Source organism: Orbicella faveolata, unplaced genomic scaffold (assembly GCF_042242905.1).
Source record: "Orbicella faveolata isolate gen_17 unplaced genomic scaffold, um_ofav_v1 contig_24, whole genome shotgun sequence".
Lineage (NCBI taxonomy): Eukaryota > Metazoa > Cnidaria > Anthozoa > Scleractinia > Merulinidae > Orbicella > Orbicella faveolata.
In genome coordinates this window covers 12,982,501-13,003,685 of record NW_028301552.1, presented here as the reverse complement: position 1 = coordinate 13,003,685, position 21,185 = coordinate 12,982,501, and the positions used below count along the sequence as shown (strand labels likewise).

The 21,185-nt window shown below is 40.1% G+C and overlaps 3 protein-coding genes across 3 annotated transcripts in view; 2 read left to right on the top strand and 1 right to left on the bottom strand.

The window, feature by feature from the left end:
* Positions 1–21,185, top strand: part of LOC110052438 (phosphatidylinositol phosphatase PTPRQ-like) — a 57,798-nt gene that overhangs the window by 904 nt on the left and 35,709 nt on the right. The window contains exons 2-13 of the mRNA XM_020758572.2: positions 174–851; positions 1,395–1,516; positions 1,727–1,797; positions 2,210–2,355; positions 3,451–3,756; positions 4,070–4,375; positions 5,605–5,913; positions 6,609–6,917; positions 7,120–7,419; positions 8,181–8,477; positions 9,451–9,759; positions 10,859–11,161. Coding sequence (XP_020614231.2) covers positions 174–851; positions 1,395–1,516; positions 1,727–1,797; positions 2,210–2,355; positions 3,451–3,756; positions 4,070–4,375; positions 5,605–5,913; positions 6,609–6,917; positions 7,120–7,419; positions 8,181–8,477; positions 9,451–9,759; positions 10,859–11,161 — 3,456 coding nt within the window. The remainder of the gene's footprint in view (positions 1–173; positions 852–1,394; positions 1,517–1,726; positions 1,798–2,209; positions 2,356–3,450; positions 3,757–4,069; positions 4,376–5,604; positions 5,914–6,608; positions 6,918–7,119; positions 7,420–8,180; positions 8,478–9,450; positions 9,760–10,858; positions 11,162–21,185) is intronic.
* Positions 12,501–14,345, bottom strand: LOC149110450 (adenosine receptor A3-like). Its single transcript, XM_089290880.1, has one exon. The coding sequence runs from the start codon at positions 13,616–13,618 to the stop codon at positions 12,680–12,682; it is 939 nt and encodes a 312-aa protein (XP_089147006.1). The 5' UTR covers positions 13,619–14,345; the 3' UTR covers positions 12,501–12,679.
* LOC149110449 (uncharacterized) lies at positions 18,064–19,242 on the top strand. Its single transcript, XM_089291441.1, has one exon. The coding sequence runs from the start codon at positions 18,241–18,243 to the stop codon at positions 19,240–19,242; it is 1,002 nt and encodes a 333-aa protein (XP_089147567.1). The 5' UTR covers positions 18,064–18,240.

Genomic DNA, 21,185 nt, shown 5'->3' with positions numbered 1-21,185 from the left:
TTTTTAAAAAATAGACGGAAAATGAGCTTGTCTTGTCGTTGTTTTAAGTGACTTCGCTTGCATTTGGGTGTATGAGTTAGTAAGTAATCAATTGACTGAATTTGTAAATGAGCAAGATACAGTCATATCATAGCGGGTCTCATTTAATTTTATATTCTCTTTTGGCAAAATAGGAGATATAAGCAGTCTTTATGACAGCGCCGACCACTACTGGGATTTTGAACAATCTCCGGTGTCAGAAATTGGTGATAAAAGGACAGGTACAAAAATAACTTTGCACGGATCTCCGATAACCATTCCCTCACCAACTGGGAATAGTGTTCATCTTCAAGGCACATCGCATAACTCATCGCTAGACCTAATACAAGTGAATGGTTCGTCTTGCCTGTTCGATCCGTCAAGCTGTGCAACTGGCCTCTCAATTAGCATGTTTATCAAATGCAGGCCAAGGTGGAGTAAAAGCATCAATAAGACACAAATGTTTTTCGGCAACAGCGAGGGTACGGAATTGAGACAAGGTGTAACAATCTACTATAATGAGACTAAAGGAGGAAAGTTGAACGTAACTGTATTCGGCAGCACAAATTATTGCTTCAGATATGTTGGACTCGTGAAAAGCTCTTGGACCTACCTCCATCTAACGTGGAAGAGTAGTGGCGAGCTGGGACTCTATATCGAACATAATACACAACCTGGCGGTGACGGGGCATGCGGCCCTATAGCCACACCCCTTCCTACTGAGCGAACTTACAGCCTTGGACGCGTCGCTTTTCCATCAGTTCACATCGACAATTTAGCGATATGGTTTCAGGTCAAACAGCCCTTCATTGAGCCATGGACCTACATCACAGGTAGGGAAAGCTGTCAATAACTTTTAACTCATGGTGATGTATATTTTTTCTGACAAATTCAGTAATTCAAAAGGTGGTTAAGAGAATGAAACGTTGTGATGATTCACTGCACAAAGCAAAAGTATCTTAGAGTATCCTGGCTTCAAATGTGCAATCGTGATGCCATGGAATCCTAAAGTACATAATGGACACCTGGAGTGTTCAAGGATCAGCAGGTCAATTGTCCAAGTCGATTACGAAAACAAAGGCTGGATTCTTATGGAAAATTTCACGTGTAATTCGTGCCATGCATCCTTGATACCTCAGAATATCTCTGTATACGTGACGTGCGCCGGTCTGTAATCGGGTGAGTTCGGCCCGGTGCGTCTGGCTTTTTGCACAGTGACTGGATCAAGATCTTTGACTTAGAGGTACTTACCTCTAAATCAAAGACACAATTTTGCAAATAGCATTGTCCATCCATTGAAGTGTTCAAAACCGAACTTCTGAGTCAGGGAACAGACACACCAATAATTAATTCTCTTTGCTACCAATTCTTTGCAGATTTTGGAGGAAGTACAAACCTTTCACTGACGATAACTCTTTGGAACAAACAGTGGTATCCGGCCTTCAGTAATACTGGCTCAAACGAGTTTCAAAACTTAAAAGAAGAGTTCATAGACCAGGTAACGTAAATACAGCTGGCAGTCAGTTGTACAGATGCCACCTAGCCGCCAGTCGTAAAGATGAGATGATGAAGGTTTTCCTGCGGTAGATGACTGAAGAAATATGGGAAGTGAAGTGAAGAGAATAGTTTTTTTGATAGGGGAGTTAGAGATACCTTAGACCAATCACTCGCAAATAAATATTTGTCATGAACTCCTTCTTTTTTTCAGATTGCAAAACTTTACAAAAACAACAGTCGACTGGGTGATACAGAAGTTCAACAATTTACTGAGGACTCTAAGTAAGTACCACGTTGACATTTTGTTACTGGTAGTCGAGATGGTATAATTGAAAATGTTAAAGTTTGAATAAAAGAAATGAAACAAACCTAAAACAATCTCACAGTAAGAAATTAAGAACTAATTCCTACAACTGTAGACGCATTACTGGTTCATAAATTTATTCCCAATTGTATGTGCATTGTGTAGGCGTCTGATACTTGCACGTGTTTTTTCACCTACATTTTCCCCTGTTTTAGCTCGTTTTATGAAGAACTTGATATTTACCTCTTGCAAATCATACTAGAGCAATAATTCAACCAGTGAATTTGGGTGAATATTCTTCTGGAATTCGTAGCGTGGAATAGTCGCCCGACATTCACTTCGCCTTTGTAGCCAAATAACTGTTAATAATCGCATGATTTGAATTTCCAGTTCTGGTTGCGTCAATCTGCATGTTAACTTAAAATTTGTGGAGAGGACTTCCTGGAGAGACAGCATCATTTTACAAGAAAGTGTGGAAAGCGGAAAGTTTTTAGGATCCAATGCAAGCATTACAGACTGCGCCGCAGATGATGGCTGTGAGTAAAATTACTGTTCAGAAGAAAATCGAAAACTGCGCATGGATATGTTGAAAGAAAGATGGTCTACTTTGCACTCTAGGTTACGTTTTGTATGTAAAAAAAAATACTAAAAAAAAAAAAAAAAAATCTGTTGTGAACTGGAAAAAGAGAAAACACTATAACACGTTTAAAATTTTACGTTGTGAAAGGATTTTTGACACTGAAATTTTAGTCCAAGCCAATCATACGCCGTATCAAATTTCGTTAACCTCAGCGAAGTTAACCGCATTGTATACGTCTACAGTTTAAGTGAAAATGCTTATGGATTTTGGAGTTTTCTACTACACACTGTGGCAAACAGAGTACATAATAATCAGGCACTCAAGGTGTTCAGTCCCCTTCTCTTCCAATTATGCTTTATACAGCGAACGCTTTGTTGTCATATTCTCGGAATAAATAAATAAATAAATAAATAAACAAACAAATAAACAAATAAACAAATAAACAAATAAACAAATAAACAAATAAACAAATAAACAAATAAACAAATAAACAAATAAACAAATAAACAAATAAACAAATAAACAAATAAACAAATAAACAAATAAACAAATAAACAAATAAACAAATAAACAAATAAACAAATAAACAAATAAACAAATAAACAAATAAACAAATAAACAAATAAACAAATAAACAAATAAACAAATAAACAAATAAACAAATAAACAAACAAACAAACAAACAAACAAACAAACAAACAAACAAACAAATAAACAAATAAACAAATAAACAAATAAACAAATAAACAAATAAACAAATAAACAAATAAACAAATAAACAAATAAACAAATAAACAAATAAACAAATAAACAAATATCGATTTAAGGGACTGAAAAGCAAGATAGGTTAGTTCTCGTTTAAATTGTTCCTAGTAATTTCAGTGGCAATTCAAAATAAATGTCAATTTCGCCATAATTTGTTCTAACTAGATGGCTCCCTGTCTACTTTTAGCGCACTGCACCATTACTGTGCGTTCTTGCACGTGGTAGACCAGAGGTATACGTACGAGTAAAACATTGATTGTGGTACCTATCTCTATATATACTTTAGTTTTCTGCGAGGGACTCGATATCATTACAAATGTTACTGGGGCGGAAAGCAAGCATCTGGATATCAAGTTCAACCACGTGAAAGATTTATCTCATCACCGCCACTTAATGGGATATACTGTGTTGCACAGACTAACCGACATCGACGACACGTGGAAAGCGAATGGCATCCGAGGAGGCTGGGACCGTAGTTACAAAATCACAGGATTAAAGCCGTATAAAAACTATTCCGTTCGCACTATGCCGTATTCATTTCAAGCTGCCGGATTAATAGGACCAACTGTTATTGTTGAAACAAAGGAAGATGGCAAGTTAACGTTTTACCATTCCTTCGTTTACTTTTTACGTTTCTATATTCGACCAGCCAATCAACCAACCAAGCCATTTACAGATCGACCAACCGATCAACTATCTAGCTAGATGACTGACTGAATACCTGACAAACTTACAGATTTCTCAACTGCGCAATTTGACCTTTTTGCCAAAGTGGACTTGCCTTCGGCATTGTCCGATTAACAACAACAACAACAACAACAACAAAATGTATTTACTAACTCCCTTGCTATCCCTGCTCCCTTTCCTCACTCCAATAACTCAGAAAGTCCATGTCTTTTCTTTAGTACCTTCCACAGGCCCGGTTATCTTAGAAGACTATAGCATTAACACAACAGCTGTGTTTGTGCGATGGAACGAAACTAGCATTCCAAACGAGAAATGGAACGGAATTCCTCTTGGATTCCGAGTACACGGACAGGGACAACCTTGCACTGGGTTCCACGTGACTCCTCATGACGTAGCACTTAACGTGTCGACATTTTTAGTGACTGGTTTAAAAGCTTGGGTAGTTTATGTTGTCAAAATAAGTGGAGTAACAAGACGAGGACATGGCACCGCTTCTGAAGTTAGAATAAGAACCAACGATTCAGGTAACGTTTTAACTTAAAATAAATGCTTTGAAAGGGCATTATCTTAGATAAGCATACCCCTTTGAGTGAAACCTACAAACATATTTTCATTGACGGAAGCTTGAATAGAAGGTTCTGGTGGTTTAAAAAATTGGTAAATGACTGCGCTGAAGCTGTTAAAAGAGTGTAGTGTACGTAACGAAGGAAAAATGGACAACGTTGTCAAGTTAAAACGTTTGTCGGTATGTCTTGGAAAAAATCTCTAAAATCTGATAAAAGTTTGCTTTCGTTAGAGCAATTCACTTCATATCTTCATCTTGGTGTTTTTAGTTCGTGTATTAGCGAAAGTACATAAGCTTTGCATTGTTTTGACCAAACCTGTGTATCAAAATTGCCGCGATAATGTCCCTTAAACTTACAGCAATTGCCCCTTAACCTATGCAAACAGTTAACGCATCATAAACAACGACTTATTAATGAGCTGAACAAAGCAATTTGATGAATGAGTCTTGACTTCAAACAGAACGGATACAAATTTTACTAATAACGCCTGGTTTTCACCACCGACGCAAGCACAAGCGCAAACACAAGCGCAAGCAGAAACGCAAGCAATAGGGATGACCCAAGTAAAAACGAAATTCGACGCAAACACAAGCACAAGCAAAATCATTCGAACCTTCCGCCATTTTGGAAAACTGTTTAGGCGCAAGGTAATTTGCATCCAGTGTTTTCATTGGCCAAACCTAACCAGGTGTGGTAAATATCCTTGTGCTTGTGTTATGCCTGAGCGGTATTTCTTTTTCACTTGTTGCAGCGTAAACGCAAGCATAAGCGCAAGCACAAGAAAAAGGACAATCCTTGAGCTCGTTTTCATTGTTAAATAAGAATTGTTCTGTTCGCACTTTTGCTTGCGCTTGTGCTTGTGTCGTTAGTGAAAACCAGGCTAAATAGACAGTTTTACAAAATGGAATATGTTGTAATGTAATTTGCAAACGCAAACTGATGGGGAGCAACCAGTTCTGTAGTATCTTACCAAATCGACAAATCAGGCTGGTTTGCTCGCCCCACGGTATTTTGGCCCGACTACGTCTCGACAAAATCTGAGCCATGGCTTCATTAACTTGCCTGACATTCTGCTGAAAGGCACAAAAAAGATACCATAGGAATCGGAAGCTTTGTAGTAGGCAAAATGACGTTCAAGAGTGTCAAGATGTTTCCAACTCATGCTTTTTTCTACCATTCCTCCTCAGTTCCTAGTCGTAGTCCAGAAAACATTAGGATCATCAAAACGAGTAATCATAGCGTAAAAGTCGAATGGGACAAAGTGAAAATCTGTTTCGTGCACGGACCCCTCGTGTCATATGAAGTGCATTTTCGTGACGTGGAAGGTGGGAGCACGGACCTAATGCACAATGTGACTGTTCTCGCGGAAGAAGACAGAAGACTGGATTTCACCAACTTAGAGATCTACTGGATGTATGGAGTTCGCATCAAGGCTGTTACAATAAAAGGACCCGGGCCATTGAGTCCAGAAATCTCTGGCATGACTGATGAATGGGGTATGACACTCACTATGTCGTTACGAGGAATCTCTAGATAAAAGTATCAGTACATTATGAATAAGAGTTCTCTTTTCTTTATCGCCGTTCTTAAGCCCTGGTCAAACGGACTCGCAAGTAGTCGCAGGTAGCCACAAGTTGAACTTGCGTAGAGACTTGCGTTGGCTGGCCAAACGGACTAGCAAGTTTCCTCGCGAGTACACGCAGGTCGCAAAAAAACCCATTTCAAGGCAGACATATCTTGTATTTCAGTGGCTAATAATAGGTTAATGGACGTCACTCAACTTGATTGACTTGGGTTGGGTGGCCAAAAGGTGAAAAATTTGCGTCGACTTGCGTGCGGATTTGATCTCGACCAAAGTGAGCGGAAGTCATCGCAAGTCAACGCAAGTGCTAAGGCCTGGCCAAACAGAGTCGCAAGTAGACGCGAGTTGAGAACTTGCGTCTACTTGCTACTCCGTTTGGCCAGGGCTTTATGCAAATTTTGGATACGGTCACTCTAATTTAGATCGTTCTAGGTATGGAATTGTGTATCAGTGGAAAACCATAAATGAAACAATATTGCAAAGTTCACAATACTTAGGTCAATGTAGGACATACACGTAGAATTAACTGGCGTATTCAAACCAAACAGTCCGGTTTCTAGGTTGCCTGAGAGGTATTGTTTGGAATATCTCTTTTCCGTTTTGCTTTAGTTCCAGTAGTGGCTCCAAGCAATTTAAGAGCTTTTGATCTACAAACCACCAGCATAGGGCTGTCATGGGATTTTGAGAATAAAGTCCGTGACGTACTTGGCATCTTGACGGGATTCATAATATTCTACCAAATGGCAAACAGCAGCTCTGCACCTGTACTACAATATGAAGTACAAGATGGAAATGCCAGGCAAGAATATATCACTGGATTGGATATCTACAGGTTTTACAAGATTTCTATTGCTGGGAAGACGAGAATAGGACACGGAGTGATCAGTGAAGACGTCTATGTGCGTACTTTGGGCACAGGTTTGTATCACTAGTTACTTCGTGTTAATGCATACATTTAGTGTTCGACTTTCAATAATGTCCCTCGACCAGTCAAAATATCTCTTTCCCTTTGTCGGTTTGTCAGTCGGTGGGTATGTCCCGAGGGGACCTGAGCCAGGTTTCTATAAACTCAAAATCTATCTCCATGAGGTGCCTGTGACAACTTCCTTATTTCTTCCAGCGCCTCTTCACCCTCCTGTGCCTATAGAGATGTCTAACACGAGTTCCACGAGCCTCCGCGTAGCCTGGGGCGAGGTTCCAGATGCCTATCACCATGGCGAAGTGGTGGGATATCGCGTATTTTTGGAAGAGACTGGATTCCCTGGCATCATCGTTGCAAACGGCACATTTCCACTTCATGTAAACACCACGGATGCAACTGGGCTGCAAAAGTTCACAAGTTACACTGTTCGCGTCAGGGCATATTCCTTTTTTGGCGAAGGTCCCGATGGCGCTGTCACGACGTTAACGGATGAAGACAGTGAGTTTCCTTTTTAATGAAAACTATAACAAAATTCTCGAACGTGATTGGCTATCAGCAGCCCGATTTGAGCACTAATTGAACAGTGTATACGCGTCATGTTTGTAATTGGACAATACGCGTCATTTTGCGCGCGCTGTTGCGGTGCACTTTGTTGAGTAAACTGCTGGTTTTTTCAGCATTCATAACGGCGTTTTAAAATCGTTCAGCACTCAATCGATGGTTTGTTCGTTTCTCCAATTTGAGTGTCGTCAATTCTGTGTGTCGTCCAATTCAGTCTGTAATTATACTAGTGATTAACAAATCGGACTCCCGCTTCGCGGTCGTCCGATTTTGTTAATCACTCGTATGATTACAGACCGAATTGGACTCCACTCAGTCCTATTAGCATTATTAATTCACAAGCGTAGTATACTAACAACAAATAATACCTAATTACGATATATTTTTATGCACATGTCTTTTTGTTTTGTTTGTTTTTTTACTACATAATACTTCTCTAGGCATATGCATGACGCTGTAGATTGCAATATGTGGTAAGATTTTTTTTCAAATTTGTAATGAACAGTATTAATTTTAATCATTAACCTCCCATGCCACAATTTAAAGCTCTGTTTTTGCAGTTGCAATAGGAATTGATTGCGATCTCTCAAGAAATCGTTTTTTTGGAGCAGTTCAACGATGTGAATTTTTTTTACCGCATTATGTAAGATTTATAATAAAATGACCTTTGAACGTTTCATCAATTCATTCTCTTCTAGTTCCTTCCCAGGCTCCAGCAGATCTTGCACTGTTCAACACAAGCTCCGTCGCTTTGAGAGCAGTATGGGCCCAAGTTCCTGATTGCTGTCGTCATGGCGTCATTCGTGGCTATCGACTCTTCTTGAGGGATAACAATACTGGCGAATTTGTGAGGAATGAAACGACGGAGGCTGGCCAATATGAGTTTGAATTTTCACCTCTGCTTAAATTTTACGGATACAGCGTTTCTGTCTTGGCGTTCACAATTAAAGGAGACGGTCCATTCATTGAAGCGTCCAACATGACAGAGGAAGACGGTGAGAAGACTTTCTGATCGGGACAAACATATAAAAATACGAGATACCCTAAGGTCACTTCGATCAATTTTTGGGCCATACCGTATAAATAAGTGGCGCTGCTTTACTACATGTATTTCGTAATTTTTGAGCGTAGTCACAAAGAGTTAAGTTATCCTACCGTGCACTTTGAAAACAATATAAAACCATTAGGAAGTACCTACGGCTTCTTATTTAAATTAACGAATAGTATGTGAAAAGGGCAAAAGCAACTTATAAAAACCATTAGTCAATGTAAAATCCTATTTCTCTTTTAGCTTTAACTTATTGTTAGGCTATCCTAAAAGACTAAGTATCTTTGTTGAATGAAAATTAAAGGTCGAGACAGCAGAAAGCAAATCGTAATTTTTAAGAAGATTACGACATTTTTTAATTTATAAGACATGTTTCGATGTTACTAACATCATCGCCAGTTACAGAATATTTGAAAAACCGTTAGGACTTTATAACAACTAGGCGAAACATGCATAATTAATTATGATTAAATGACAAAAACAGATAAAATATTTGAGTGTCTGAAAGTGAAAGTGTTTGAAAGAATATAAAGCCTAAAGCGTAAGTGTCAGGTTGACGTGATGGACTTGTTGATTTAAATTGGGCAATTTATATGCATAGCCTCCTTAAGTTTAAGTTGAAATTTAGTAGGGGCGGAATCAAGGACTTCGAAACAATCCGCAGAGCAAGATTGACGACAACGTTCTGACCTTTGTAAGTGTTTGAAGATGTGTGAGGACTTTTCTGAAGAGAGACAAGTTGAATGCTAATTATGTATTAGAAAAACATGTCATAAATCGTCATGGGAATAATCAAGCGGTTACATACCTGAAGAGACGAAAGTACCATCATAGGCTTTCAAAAACAAAACTTTTCAGGGACTTAACCTAAACTTTTTGTAAAAGAAAACAGCCAAATTTCGAACTGTTTTCATTTTCAGTCCCCATTGGCGCGCCCTTCAATGTGACTGGAAGAAACGCAAGTGCCTGGAGTTTGCTGATTAAATGGGACTTTGACCCGAACGTGCGACAGGTGCTCGGCATCCTGCGGGGGTTCAACGTTTATTATCTGAACGTGAACGACAGTGGTGCATTGTGGGAGGTCAAGACAGTATGGGACGCCCTGACGCGTCAAACAACGTTAAATGGCTTACAGGAGTACAGAGATTATAACATCACTGTAACTGCGTTCACCAGCATTGGAGACGGTGCAAACAGTCTTTTCATTGTTGTGAGAACTGATGAGCACGGTGAGTGTTTGGAGTCTGAAAGAGGGTCCAGATTTTGATCTTCTTAAAATTAGGTTAGAAACCGCAAAACGTGCGTTTTACTACAAGAGTGCAATTATTTTAACTCTATTTTTTTTTTTACATATTTGGAGCACTGCTAATTTCTCCTTTTATTTTCTCTTACTCTATTCATTTTGTTTTTGTTTTATTTTACAGGGGTCACTCTGATATCGTGGAGGCACGGTGGCCTCATGATTAGTGCGCTCGTCCCAGGATCGAGCGGTCCGGGTTCGAGCCCTGGCAAGGGACACTGTGTTGTGTTCTTGGGCAAGACACTTCACTCTCACAGCGCTTCACTCTCACAGCGCTTCACTCTCACAGCGCCTCTCTCCACCCAGGAGTATAAATGGGTACCGGCGAATTGTTGGGGAAACCTAACAAATTGCGGGGGAGTGACCTGCGATGGGCGAGCATCCCGTCCAGGTGGAGTAGAAATACTCCTAGCCGCTTCGTGCTACAGAAACCGGGATAAGCTCCGACAGCTATGAGCCAGTCGGTTCCAAGGCTTCACATTGATATCAGTTTTATAACTGAAGTTGTTAGCCTGTATAAATATTTTCAATTATTTTTATTATTACTCTAGGAATAGCAACAGATGGCATAATTCTCAGTTGCCGCTAGCTCGTACACAATTTAAGTAATACAAGATGCTCAACCAGGTCCTCAATAATCAGAGTGCAGTATTTTTTTCTCAAGAATGGAACAATCAAAAAGCCGAATTTACGCATTAGCATGAAAGAGCACGGCCGACTTGAAATTTTATTTAGGAAAAATTGCGCATGCATGCCCAAATATGGTCAAAAAGTGAGTTCCTGCCCTATATAGTCTGCTAATTTAACTACAAGCTATATATATTCAGCTCTGTACCAAGAGTACCTACAGTCAGATTCTCAATTAGTCGACACATTTCACGCAACGGGCACATTCTTTTTCTCCCCTATCCCCAATTCATATTTTTGCACTCTTTTCTAGTCATTCTAAATTTTAGACCAAAGAGGCACAGGCAAAAAAGCAAACACCGACCTCATCTCTTCTGTTGATTGGCCTATTTTTTTAACAGTTCCCAGGGCTCCTCCAAGTAACGTCATGGCTACAAATACGAGTTCCACAAGTTTACAAGTGGACTGGGGCGAGGTTCCCTTCCTTGATCAACTTGGCATCATCCGAGGTTACAGAGTATTGATGTGGAGAACCAATCAGAGTTCAGATATTTTGAGGAACGTCACCGTACTGGTTCCGTCACAAGCTATTAGCTTCTCAGGATTGGAAATGTATACTAACTACACAATTCAGATTTTGGCCTTCTCTGCGAAAGGAGCCGGGAATAAGAGTGAACCCATAGTGGTCATCACTGACGAAGACAGTAAGTGAATTATTTAGCAAATACAAGATGGTGTGTCATGTTCTCTTTAAGAAGTAGAAAACATGTACAGTGTTTCCATCGAGTTGTAGAAATACGTGTGGAAGTTTGGGAGAACGATAAATGCCGTGGAAACACGAACCGCAGGGCAAGTGTTTCCACAGCGTTTTCAAGTTCTCCCAAACTTTCACTTTCAAATATGTTGCAAGCATTGAGATGCTACGGCAAAAAGCTTAATAGCGGTGGTTGCAGTTGAATTGCGGTCAAATATTCGTTTGTATAAAAAGGCATGCATGATAATGAGGCGACTTCCGACTTACCTTGATCCTCTTGCTCAAAGCGAGTCTTTTTTTCCCCTTCTTTGATATGAAAATGAGATTCCATTCTCATGCAAATTAAACTCATTTTCATACGAATGGTTGTACACCAGGCCTCGTTTTGACAGAGAGTCTCAGGTCAACTCGGCAATGGGCTATTGAGCATTTCGACTCGTTTTTTAAGTCAAACCGCTGATAACTTCAATAACAGCAATTATTAAGGATACGACACTGACCCCAGACTGAGCGCCTTTTTAGAAAGAGTTCGCTCTACAACAGACAAATTTTAAACAAAGTAACTTGTCATTCTCAGGGGCTTAACAACACGTTTTACTCCTGCGGCCATGATTCTCAATGATAACTTTGTTTCGCTTCACCTGCGGAAACGTACTCGATGCAAAGAGAATTTTCAGTGAAGACAAATGTTAAACAAAAAAAATCCTTACTTCCTTTTCTTTAGCAATAAAGCTTTGTAGGATAGAATGAGAACTCTCCCTTCTACCCAATTGGTTTAGGTGGGCAGCTTTATGAGACACTCTATGTTACTCTAATCTAATAACAACACATCTCGTCTACCGCTTTGAATATAAGTTACCACGATTAGCAGACGTTAATTAGTTGCCAAAAAAGTGCAACTCATTAGAAACTAAATCCAAACCAGATGCAATGTTTAGGTCAAACTGAACTAAGAGACGTATGTTTACTTACTGAAGCACTTGCAGAAGCAAATGCTTCAATTTTTTTCGTCTATTGACTAAACAATCATTTTTCTTGGGGCTAGAAACAGAAATTAAACAGCTAGAACTAAGACTCCATGAAAAATTATTCGGAATATTCGTGTTTATGCTATGGCTCGGAAAATTTCAAGAAATTTGGCATCGAAAACTCTACAATAAGCCGAATAATACAGTCTAGGGTTAATTTTTTATATATGCAGTTTTGCATTAACTAATTTCATAGCATCGACAGCAAAGGAAGAAAAAAAACTTAAGAACAAATTGCAAACATAAAGACAGACACAGCAATCATCTGCTCAGTTTTTAATCTTATTTCCAACATAATCTTTACTATGAACAAAGAATTAAAAGAAATTTAGTTTTTCATTTTACCTGTTTTCGCGAACTTACAACAGAGCTTCAGCACAATTCTAAATTTAGGGGAATGATATCTTACTAACTGTTGAGTTATCACGAGTTTGCAAGAACTAACTCCACAAATTACAAAGTACTGGTCTGATTGTAGCCTTCACTGCTTGCCTCACTGATCTGATTTTCCAGCAGTAAAGGATCGGGTTTAATGACGAGTTTAAGTAAGTTAAAACAATTGCAAACGACCTAGCGACAAACAAAGAAGAAGGCATTGCACTTTGAGGAGAGTTTGTTGACACAGCTATGACTATATTAACTAAAGTAAATGGTAGATAACAAATTACTAATGTGAATTGCAACCACAGTGCGCTGGACACTGCCTTCTTATATCGCGCCATATCCAGTTGATTTCCTGGTTCGGGGTGAGTCCGTTGTCGAAGATGAGTTAAGGTGCGGAAAATCTTTATGTAACAGAAGGCGGACGTTGCTTGACATAGTGGTATAACTAAATAGCTATACCATCGGAGCGCTGCGAAATTCCAAAGTTGCACTGCTGCTACGGCAATGGACACAAGCCAGAAGGCAATTACGACTATATACATGCGCTTCAATGTTACAACTTGTCTGTATCTCAGCCCCAACAACAGGGCGAGAAGTCTGTCCACGCTTATTGCAGTCATGGTCAACAAAGTAGCTCCACTAAAAGTGTAACCTGCTATGGAACTTGCGAATGCTGCAAAGGCACAGACATTCCTACGTTCACTCACTAAACTCAACTCAAACATTGCAAGCAAAGGCTCTGAAATAAGACCAACACAGAGATCAGTTGCTGCTAGGCTACGAAGCAGGAGTTTTGACGGCGGATTCAGGGATGATTCCTTACGAAGCGCAACTAGGATCAGTGTATTCCCGAGAAATGCAGTAATGGACAGAAGAATGTTAATCACGGACAGATATCTCAACTGGCTGTGTATTTCTTCGGCGAAATCGGCTGAGCAATAAATCTCTAACAATTTTTTCTGCTTTTCATCTCCAGTAAAGTTTGCTGCTGCCATGTCTCTGTTAATATGACTTCCTCTTCCCGCAGCTGCAACTGAACTAGGGTTTTTTGTTATCTTTCTCACTTTTTGAATACATCACGACTTCATTTATAATGCAGCACAGTCTAGTTTGGCAATCCCAAATCAGCTGTGGCCTCGTTTGAACAACAAAATGGACTGAGCAATACATTTCTACCAATTTCTTCTGCTTTTCGTTTGCCGTTGCCATGTCTCTGTAATATGAGTTCCTCTTCCCTTAGCTGCAGCTGGACGTTTTTTTCTTTGTTTTTGTTTTGTTTGTTTGTTTTGTTTTGTTTTGTTTTGTTTTTTCATCTTTATTCACGTCTTTAATACATCACGACTTCATTTATAATGCAGTACAATTCCAAATCACCTGTGCCTTTGTTTGAACAACATCTAACAACAACGACACAAAGTTCTACTTTAACTCTTATTTTCACAATCAGTAAAAAAAATAAAAAATAAACATACACTAGATAAACGTGGCTGGTCACCAAAGCTGATAGCAAAAAAGCTAAACTAGCTGGATGACCAAAAGTAGTCCCGGTGCAATACATAAATATAAATAAATATGTATATATATAACTAACTGCAGACAGTACTGTTTCGGCCTTCTGGACCTCATCAGTGCAATGCTGAAGACTAGGATGGAGGCTAAGCTTAAAAAGCCGCCCCAAATACTACACATGTGGTAGTATCTAAGCCATTACCAGAGTGCTCAAACTAGTAATATATATTTATTTATTTATTTATTTGTTTATTTCGTATTGACCACTATAAACAAGACCATTTAAACTTTTCTTTTGGAAATTTTCCACGTTGTTGTGGAATATTTCGCCGCTTTGTAATCACCAGCAATAGGCCATTTCGAAGTTTTCTTTTGCCTCCGTATCAAAACGAGTCTTTGCGCGCGAAACCGGTCATATGCATTCCGTCTACAGGTTCATTTTCACGCAAATCAATCTCATTTTCATTTTACTGCGCCTTTCAATAACATGCGGACTCTAAAATTCAAAGCTCAACCGACAAATGCGTTCTTCGCTACCGTCAATCAAACGTTCGGCGGCTCCTCCCAGCTTCCAACTACTGCTGAGCACTGTTTCGTTGTCTGAACTGTGCTCAACGATTTGATTACCGCTCGCTCGGCGGTAGTCGGAATCTGGGAGGAGCCGCCGGACTTTTGATTGACGGTAGCGAAAAACGCATTGTCGGTTGAGCTTTGAATTTAAGAGTCCGCATGTTATTGAAAGGCGCAGTAAAGGTTTTGCAAGAGGACGTATTTCGAAACAGAGGCATAAGGTAAACTCGGAAATATAATAGCCAATTTAAACAAGAAACACAGCCCACCGCGACACAGCATCGTTGAATCCCTGGTAAATTCTAAGAACGGAAACACTACAACGGTTATTATTCTGGCTGCTTGCCAGAAGAATGCACGAAGAAAATCACTAACCACTCTACCAGGAAAACGGTCGTCGCGAAATTAAAGGAGACAGGCCAATCACGCCATAAAATCATCCAGGTAGCGGTCATGTCAGAGAAATCGAATCATCTTTGGATGACTATGACGAAATATTAGACAGAAAGCGAAAGAAGGAAACTGTTTCATATAGAAAGTGCATTCGTCGAACTAAAGTCATCCTCAGTTTCTGTTAACACCGTTCAAGCGTGCACGTCTACTTCTACAACTTCACGTAGAGCTGAATCTCTTCCACCTACCACACGTCCAGAAACCATGATGAAAGAAAAGATCTCCGCTAATCCACCTGGGATGCTACCTTTCTACTTGCCAACTCAATCTCTGACAATGGCGACAAAACATCTCCAGCAAGAGCCATTCCTGGTATTTTTATATTCAACCAGTTTTTGTTCAACAATACGTGTTCAGATTCCACGAGGTCAAAACCGAGGAAAAGGCGAGTAATAATTGACTCCGACTTGGACTAAACAGAAGATTACTCCACTTCAAGACAAACCTTTCAAGTTTTTTTGATGTCTTGAGAAACTGTTAGCTATCCTCGGGCAGCTTGAACTGGAACACGACTTTGCTTTGCCTCGATTTTTCCTTCCGCGGCAGGTTTCTTTTGCAGGTCACACGTCACGGGTAACAGGTCATGTTACCCACGGATAATAAAACCAAAATAAACACGCTGCACTTCAAGCATTGTATTTGTCGCTGAACAAAACTCCTACCTCCATTTTCACTACGTTTTTGAACGTTCTCTCCTTGTGTAAACTGTCCCGGATGTAAGAACTCTACGTCACATGTCGCGCGTCACGAACTTCCCGTTTAACCGTAACAGTCACAGGTCACAGGTCACAGGTCACAGGTCAAATCAAGATAAAAAAGCACTCAGTAATACTCGCGATGTAAGTTTCCCAAGGGGTTTATCGATGTTTTCTTGCAATAAACCTCAGCTAAAAATGTCTTTACTGTATAATTTTAATGAAAACTTTCTAGGGGTGGCTTATGTACTAAATGGGTTGAAATGTAGCTTTCATACATGTCGTGTAGCATATATTTTATCGTATTAAGACAATTTATTATGATAACAAATTAGAATGTTTTATTTCTATCTTTTTGAAATCTTTATATCGAGTATGTTTTAAACATAAACAACCTTAGCCCATGTTCGATGTATCCAAATTCTAAAATGACTTCAAGGCTTTCTGGTTAAAATTCACATTTGGTTTTTCCCCAAAACATCTCGAAGCCACGTTAGAAAACAAAGGACATCAAAATTTATATCGTACCATCAGTGTCTCTTTGTTTGTGGCAATCCATACCAGCTACCTATAATTAATTCACACCTCTTTTTTAAGTAAAATATATATTTCTTAATTGATGATGCAGTCTTAAACAAAACAAAAAAAATTGATGCCTCTATCGATCAGTTTTAACAAAAACAATGAGAGTATAATTTGTCTCGGTTATTTTCTTTAAATCTTTCATGAGAAAAATTTGATCTGCTTAATAGCATTTTAACTAGACAGTTCAAAGTTTATTGCATCCATTCGAAGCAAATTACTTTTATCTGTCCACTAATGGGACCGGGTTAATCGATAGCAAGCAATTCAAGCGACTTGGAATCACAAACATTAAAAACAGCCGCTATTAAAAATCTACGCATGCCCTGAGTCGGAATTTTGGATGATGGAGACGCTTGAAGTCCGCGGTTAAAATTTCCAGTAAGAACGGATATGCCCGTGTTTTTGAATTTTCATTCCCAAGTAAGCTAAGTATGCTCTAAAGCTGTTGCTCTTTGTTATAATTTATAGGATGCATGGTCCTAGATTCCAACTAGATATACACCACCGGTTCACTCTTGCAATGTCCACGTGACTAATCATAACGCGCATGCGCAACATTCGAATATCTAAAATTGTCATTCAGGTAATACTGTTGATCATAACGGTTCTAAGGTCTCTTTCTCCATTTCTTTCCGGTAGAAATTGTTGTAAAAAGCTGTCCGATCTAGAATTAGGTATCTTAGTGTAACCCTGGCTAACGTGCCAAAAGTGTTAGAAACTATGTTCTATCTCAGCAATATCAAACGTTTCCACAATTCCAAAAGTGTTAAAAACTATGTTTTATCTCAGCAATATTAAACGTAAGTTTCCACAATTCTTCTAGCTCTTTCCTTTAGTAATCCGTCCTTCTACTCCCATGTCTTTTTTTTTTTTTTTTTTTACGTTCACTCAAACGAGATGGAGGCTAACTTGATAACCTCGCGGTTCTATCAGGGCTGGTTCACACTTTGACATAAGCATAAGCATAAGCATAAGCATAAACATAAGCATAAGAAAAATATGTGTGAACCGGGGTTACATAAGCATAAGCATAAGGATGGCCATTGCGCAGGCGCAGTTCACCTCTCAGCAATCAAAGATGGCGGATAAAGAAGTCGAAATTGGATTGTTGCTACTGTTAAGCCGTAGAAATCGAAGAAGATTGCTTGTGCAAAGACAAACGCAAAGAAAACCGAGAAAGGTCTGGATAAGAGACATTTTTACGAGAAGGAAGACACGAGGCGATTATTATAACCTTGTACAAGAATTAAAACTGGTAGACAGAGAATTTTATTTCAGGTAAGCTTACTTGTAAGGGGGAATATTACAATGTGTATGTTTAGTGATAGATAGGTGTAATTAAAACGTTACATGTTTTGTACAACAATTTAGGAGACTAAGTGCTTTAAGGGAAATGAATTCTTGCAAATTTTTAAAGAAAGGAGGAATCAGAGAAGGCAAAACAACAGTGAAATAGTGATTAATATTTTAGAAAGTTTGTAAGTTAATTCCATTCATTCATCTATGTTTATTCTCTCATCCATCGCACAACTAACCAACCGAGGCTTGAACTAACTTTTTAGGTTAGTATCAGAAATTCGTTTGAGTCTAAAAATGTATCATAACATCTGGTCTTTTTTACGTCTAAAATAATAACATTTATTTGTATTTAACTCTGGAGGAAGGGGGAGAGGACTGGTACTAGTTTTCTCTGACATGCGCTCTACGTACTTCATTCGCCATGTGCTTGTGCACAACGTAGCTTCGCTCAACGCAAGTTTCTTTCCAGAGTTCTTCTTTACAATACGTATCTCGATGTTTACACTATGGCTTCTAGAAAGAGCAGCAGGAGAACAAAACCTCCGCTTAAACTGAAAGATTTCGACATCGACGGCTTCATAGCAGAATCAACACCGCAACAGATGAGCGAAGCAGTTGAACGTGAACTGAGTCAGGTCGAGTCCATGATCAAAGACCTCTCTCCGACAAAATTTAAAGCAGAGCAGTCCACTGTAGAGCAAGAGAGAGCGGTAGAAGATCTTCGAAACCAGAACTTGAAGCTAGAATTGGACCTCACTCGTACCAAACTCGAGCTGTTGAAACTGCAGCAAGATTCAGCGCAGCCCAGTGCCCCCGAGATGGCGACGACGATCACAACAACGCCTAATGATAATCCTATCGCAAAACCAACCTTAAAAACCCTTCGGCAAAATCCTACCGTTCAATCGGAGCTTAAATCTCTCATGGACTCTTTGGGAGATCCAGTTTTACTGGGTTTAACTGAAGAGAAGCAGGATCCAGCTCAACAGCTGTTAGAGCCCACTATTTCAAGAGGTATACGTCCTTTACGTATACCTGATTTCATTAGTTCCCTCCCCATCGTTCTGCAGGAGGATAAGGAGACCGTGCTTGGAACCTCTGGTGATGCTAGAATTGTGTTAAAATCCTCTCAAGAAAAGAAGCTATCCCTTGACAAAATTTCATTCCCACAGTGGTCAGCGGCTAACTTTCGCATTATGCATTCTCTCATGAAAGATGGGCTTCTTTCGTCCACCCAGGAAATTCTCGATTATATTATGTACAGTTCAAAAATTTCTGAACTAGCGAAGTGTTACCCTTTGCCAAAAGTGATGCAGTATGATGATTTGCACCGCAAAATGCAATTTGCCACAAGCTGTAAATGGGGATCTGACAGCCAATTCATATCCCATCAAACGCTTCACAGACCAGATCCATCGACTCCCACATCCACACGCCCACCTCTTCGCAAAGCGTCCCGCCCAGTCATAAACCAAGCAACAGGGAAGCAGGTTTGCTTTGAATTCTAACGGCGTGAAGGTTGCCGCTTTGGCTCCTCCTGTAGATATGATCATTTTTGCATCAAACCACAATGTATGGGAACCCACCCACAATGGCAACACCAGTCTGCTACTGCTCAAGACCCCCAATACTGAACCCACACTCAACTGCAGAGATCTCTCCAAATTGTACTTTAACGGCAGAACTAGCAGGAGATATCTCGACCACATTGTTACATGCAGGGACCGATCCCGCCTTAATGACATGCTGTCCCGCAGAGTGTGGGGAAAGTTTACCTATTAAAGCAGGGGCCTTTTTGGAATCTATGCAGCAGCCCCAAGCAGCCAAGGTCTCCACCGACTTAATTTTTGGGACCTGGGCAGCAGAACTATCAAATGACCCGGACATGAAATTTATTCTCGATGGTGTTAAAAATGGATTTCAGCTACTCCCTCCTGATTCAACGGTGTCACATGCCTTTACACACAACAATAAATCTGCTCTACGACCTGGAGCTAAAGATCAAATTGAAGCGCAACTGGTTAAGGGTCTTCAAGAAGACCATTTTGCTGTAGCAGACAAGTCCCAAATGCCCTTAATCGTTAATGCACTTGGGGCTGTACCTAAAAAGGACTCGAATGAATTACGGATGATCATGGATTGCAGCCGACCGTTAATGGCAAATGCCAACTCATACATGGATTTAGAACATTACAAGTATGTTACTGTTGATGATGCAGCAAACCTCTGTCAACCAGGTTGTTGGTTGGCAAAAGTTGACTTAAAACACGCTTACAGAAGTGTTGGTACTCACCCCGACAGCTGGCGAGTTACAGGGATGTCTTGGTGTTTCAAGGACTCTAAACATTCTACCTACCTCTATGATAAGCGACTCCCGTTTGGAACCAGGGCCTCTCCAATGATTTTTCATCGCCTTACACAATCAGTCTGTCGAATGATGGCCCGAAGAGGGTATACTGTGTTGGCGTACCTGGACGACTTCCTCATCATTGAACCAACTCAGCTTCAGTGCAAAGCAGCTTTTGACATTCTACTAAACTTACAAGAGTCTCTTGGCTTCACTGTCAACTGGACAAAAGTTGTCTTCCCAGCCCAATGTCTGGTTTTTCTGGGAGTTGAAATTGACACTGTTAAGTGTGAACTCCGCCTCCCAGAGGATCGTGTATCCGAGTTGTTATTCGTTCTCAAGGAAACCAGTTCAAAACGTAAATGCTCCAAGCTTCACCTCCAACGACTCATTGGCAAACTCAATTGGGCAGCACGTGTTGTTCGAGGGGGCCGCACGTTTCTCAGGCGTCTTATCACCTTGGCAAATGCTGTTAAACGTCCGCACCACCGTGTTTATTTAAACCTATGCGCCAAAGCTGACCTCCTGTGGTGGACCTCCCTCTTACCTGCACACAACTGTAAAACACTGTTCCCCTCAGCAACCCCAGAACTCCCTACAGCAGTGCTTACGGATGCTTCCCTGTCTGGTGGGGGGTGCGTATGGGAAACTGACTGGCTGTATGTTAACTGGGCCTTAGACTACCCAGCTCTCTGCTCTCTGCACATCAATTACAAGGAGACATTCACAATCATTTTGGCAGCCCATCGTTGGGTACCCTTTTGGTCAGGTTATCAAGTGGTCGTCAAGTCGGACAGCCAGGTGGCTGCAGCTATCTTAAACAAAGGTTCAACCTGTTGCCCAGTAATAATGGACTGGATTCGTTCGCTGTTTTGGCTTAAGGAGTATTACAATTTCAGCCTGTTAGTCAAACACATTCCAGGAACAACCAATACCCCAGCAGATAGTGTTTCACGCCTTGACAATGTACACTACTGGCCAACATTCCAGGCATGGCTCTCCGAATCCCCTGTATCATATGATTTAGAATCTCACATGTCTTCATTGTCTCTTGCACTCCTTAGATACAAAGGATCAGCAGCAACTTGACCGCGAAGTCATCAA